General features: G+C 67.3%; 2 protein-coding genes across 2 annotated transcripts in view; both read right to left on the bottom strand.

Annotated features, from left to right (window-relative positions):
• The window catches only part of H696_00200 (hypothetical protein), a gene marked incomplete at both ends in the record, with an annotated part of 5,719 nt that extends 5,448 nt beyond the window's left edge, over positions 1 to 271 (bottom strand). The window contains one exon of the mRNA XM_009494042.1: positions 221 to 271. Coding sequence (XP_009492317.1) covers positions 221 to 271 — 51 coding nt within the window. The remainder of the gene's footprint in view (positions 1 to 220) is intronic.
• Positions 272 to 906: 635 nt separating this feature from the next.
• Positions 907 to 3,278, bottom strand: H696_00199 (hypothetical protein). Its single transcript, XM_009494041.1, has 5 exons — positions 2,603 to 3,278; positions 2,212 to 2,364; positions 1,881 to 1,989; positions 1,619 to 1,740; positions 907 to 1,247 (listed from the first exon to the last, which is right to left on the bottom strand). The coding sequence occupies exons 1-5, from the start codon at positions 3,218 to 3,220 to the stop codon at positions 936 to 938; spliced, it is 1,314 nt and encodes a 437-aa protein (XP_009492316.1). The 5' UTR covers positions 3,221 to 3,278; the 3' UTR covers positions 907 to 935.
• Between the last annotated feature and the right edge of the window lie 7 nt (positions 3,279 to 3,285).

Below are 3,285 nucleotides of genomic sequence, written 5' to 3'. Positions count from 1 at the left end.
GGGGGGAGGAGATCGCACCGAAGGCGTGCTGCTGGGGGAGGGAGTGGCGGCCGAGCAAGTGGGAGGATAGGGCGGGGATATGTGTGGGTGGGTGTGCACGGCAGCAGGGAGGAGGGGGAGGGGGATCTCTCTCTCTCTAACTGGAAGGAGTTTGCTTGGGGTCTGGCCGCTAAAAACCACGCCAGGGCCAGCTCTCGGGGGAAGCCAGGCCCGGATGCACGACTAGTGTGAAACCCCACAGGCAGCGCGTCGGCCGAGAGGCCGCCACCATCCCCGAGGGTGGATGTTCAATCGCCGCCCGGCCCGTCGAGTAGTAGTAGTAGTCCACTCCGTCTGGGGGTGCCTGCGTGCTGTGCACAATTGTCGGGAATATCCCCCCGGGGTGGGGATGAGCGCATGCATGCCGGGTTGCTGGTCGTACACGCACGCAGACACACGCACACACGCACACACGCACATATGGATAAAGATATATATATATACAGGCGTATACGCGCGACCAGGGTGGAATGGGTGTTTGAATGGGGTGGATAAAAAACGGCGGCCGCATGCGGTGGCAGTTCACCGGCGCAGGCGTCCCACATGCCCCCGTCCGGGGAAAACGTCCTGGCCCATTTTCCTGTCCCTTTGGCCCATAAGGGGGGTATGCTGGAGCGGACCACAGCGTGGGGCTTGGATGGCCATCATCCGCCAGTCAAGTGGAGACCCCTCCCCCGCCCCCGGCCCCGCCCCCGTCCGCCCGCCCTCTCCCGGCCATTGGTGACCAGGCTTGAGCCGTGTGTTGCGCGCCTCGCTTGGCCAACGGTGTGCCCGATGTGTGTGTATGTGTGTGTGTGTGTGTGTGTGTGTGGGGGGGGGGGGGGGGGGGGGGGGGGGGGGGGGGGGGGGGGGGGGGGGGGGGGGGGGGGGGGGGGGGGTGTATTTGGTGGCTGCCTTCACTTGAGGATGCCGCTGGCCCGCTCGAGGCGCTCGAGGCACCGGTCGATCGACGAGTGAATGGCCCCAAGGGCCAGGTTCCGGTCGGTCCATTCGCCACGCTCGAGGGCGCGCTGCTCATTGCGGCGACTTTCGCGCTCCTGACGACGGGCGGCACGCACTCGTGCGCGCTCGAGGCTGCGCTGTTCCTTCTCCTGGGCCTCTCGCTCCAGTAGCTGGATCTGGCGCTCGGTTTCCTCGTCCAGGGTCGTGGCCCCGGGCGGCATCAGCGACCCGGGCCTGATGAGGACGCTACTGAAGGGATCCGCCAGCTGTGGAGGGACAAAGCCAGCAGGCGCCCGGGTCAGAAGGACCAACGGAGGATGGTTAGATGAGCAAGCTTTAATCACAGAGGGAGAGAGAGGGAGAGGGAGGAAGAGAGGAAGATAGAGGGAGAGAGAGGGAAAGGGAGAGAGAGAGAGAGAGGGAGAGAGAGAGAGGGAGAGAGAGAGAGAGGGAGAGAGAGAGGGAGACAGAGGGAGACAGAGGGAGACAGAGGGAGAGGGAAAGGGAGAGAGAGATAGAGAGACAGAGGGAGAGACAGAGAGAGAGAGAGACAGAGAGAGAGGGAGAGACAGAGAGAGAGGGAGAGAGGGAGAGACAGAGAGAGAGGGAGAGAGGGAGGGGAGAATGGCTGGCGCACATCGACGGGAGGGGCGCCACCGCTCCGGCGGGAATCCGTCGGGCCACCGCGCGGCCCGGCCGACCGACCAAGGGCCTGTTCGTTGTACAGCATATTGCCAGGGTCCAAGTCCTCACCGGTGCCTGGAAGTAAAGAGAAGGAGGGTTAGACTCGGTGCAACGGGCCACCATGGCCGAGGCAATGCCCAGGCCCAGGGTGCATCCTCCGCCTGCCCGGCGAGGCAAGCTCTGCCGCTGCCCGGGGCTCCGGCACTGCCACGCACGCTGGTCAACATATTTGATGGAGAGGCCGATCTTCGGCTGGGGCGGCCTCCGCCGGCCGGATGAATGGTGGAACTGGTCCTCCGGCTCGGGGAACGTAATTTCCAGGACCTTGACAATGACGCTGGAGTCCACATCCAGCACCTCTTCCGGGTGGCCGAGACGCGCGCCAGTGCTCATGATCTGGCCAATGTGCACCAGGCCATCCATCGAGTGAGGCGCCGGCAGGTGACGTGTGCTCTTCCGATCTCCGATCTTCGGCTGGGGCGGCCTCCGCCGGCCGGATGAATGGTGGAACTGGTCCTCCGGCTCGGGGAACGTAATTTCCAGGACCTTGACAATGACGCTGGAGTCCACATCCAGCACCTCTTCCGGGTGGCCGAGACGCGCGCCAGTGCTCATGATCTGGCCAATGTGCACCAGGCCATCCATCGAGTGAGGCGCCGGCAGGTGGACAAAGGCGCCGAATGGGTGCAGGGACTTGACCTAGGCCCAGGAAGGGTCAGCATGCCGGGTGTGTATGTGCGGGCGCCCGCCTTTGCAAGAGGGCCCTCTGCAGGGGGAGAGAGTGCACCCGGGGGACATACCGTGCCGCGAATGATTTGCCCCAAGATCGGAAGAGCGTCGTGTCAGGAAGGGTCAGCATGCCGGGTGTGTATGTGCGGGCGCCCGCCTTTGCAAGAGGGCCCTCTGCAGGGGGAGAGAGTGCACCCGGGGGACATACCGTGCCGCGAATGATTTGCCCCACGGCGGGGAGAATGCCAGGGGCCGGGCGACGTGGCGGCGGGCCGGCCCCCGGCCGGTGATGGGCGGGTGGCGAGCGCGACCGGCCCCGGTGTCGATGGTCAGGCCGGCCGTCCGGAGAGGGCCTCCGATGCCGGTGGGGCTCGGGGCCCTGATGCCAGGGCCCCGGCGGGGAGCGCGAGCGTCGACGATGGACCGGAGGCGGAGATCCCCCACGGAAGCCCGGCGAGCGGGAGCGGTGGCGGAAGCCAGGCGGCGGGGAACGCCCACGGAGGCCCGGATGTGGCGAGCGATCGCGAGGGCCTCGGCCAACCGGAGACCGGCCCCGAGGGCCTGCGTGAGGAGAGCGACTCCGGGGCCCCGGGGGCGGGGAGCGACTCCGGGCGCGCCACTGGCCCGGGCCGGGACCCGGCGAGGGGCTGCGCCTCCGGTGGGTGTCTGCGGGAGCCGGCGGATCATGTCGGACGACCGGGCGCGGGTTTGGCACCGGGGCCGCGTCCGGCAGGTCATAATCCTCCAGATCGTCGGAGGTGGTGACGCGAATTCGAGGTTGAGATCGGCGCACGGCCGCGCGCGGCGGCGGGGCGTCGTTGGTCATCTGCACAGGACAGGCCGGGGAGGGGGAGAGGAGGCAGGAGGCGAGAAGGGCGGCCGCGGGGGGGG

This window comes from Fonticula alba (genome assembly GCF_000388065.1).
Source record: "Fonticula alba strain ATCC 38817 unplaced genomic scaffold supercont2.1, whole genome shotgun sequence".
NCBI classification, from domain to species: domain Eukaryota; order Rotosphaerida; family Fonticulaceae; genus Fonticula; species Fonticula alba.
Note: the sequence above shows the minus strand (reverse complement) of the source record. Positions and strands in the feature narration are given on the sequence as shown.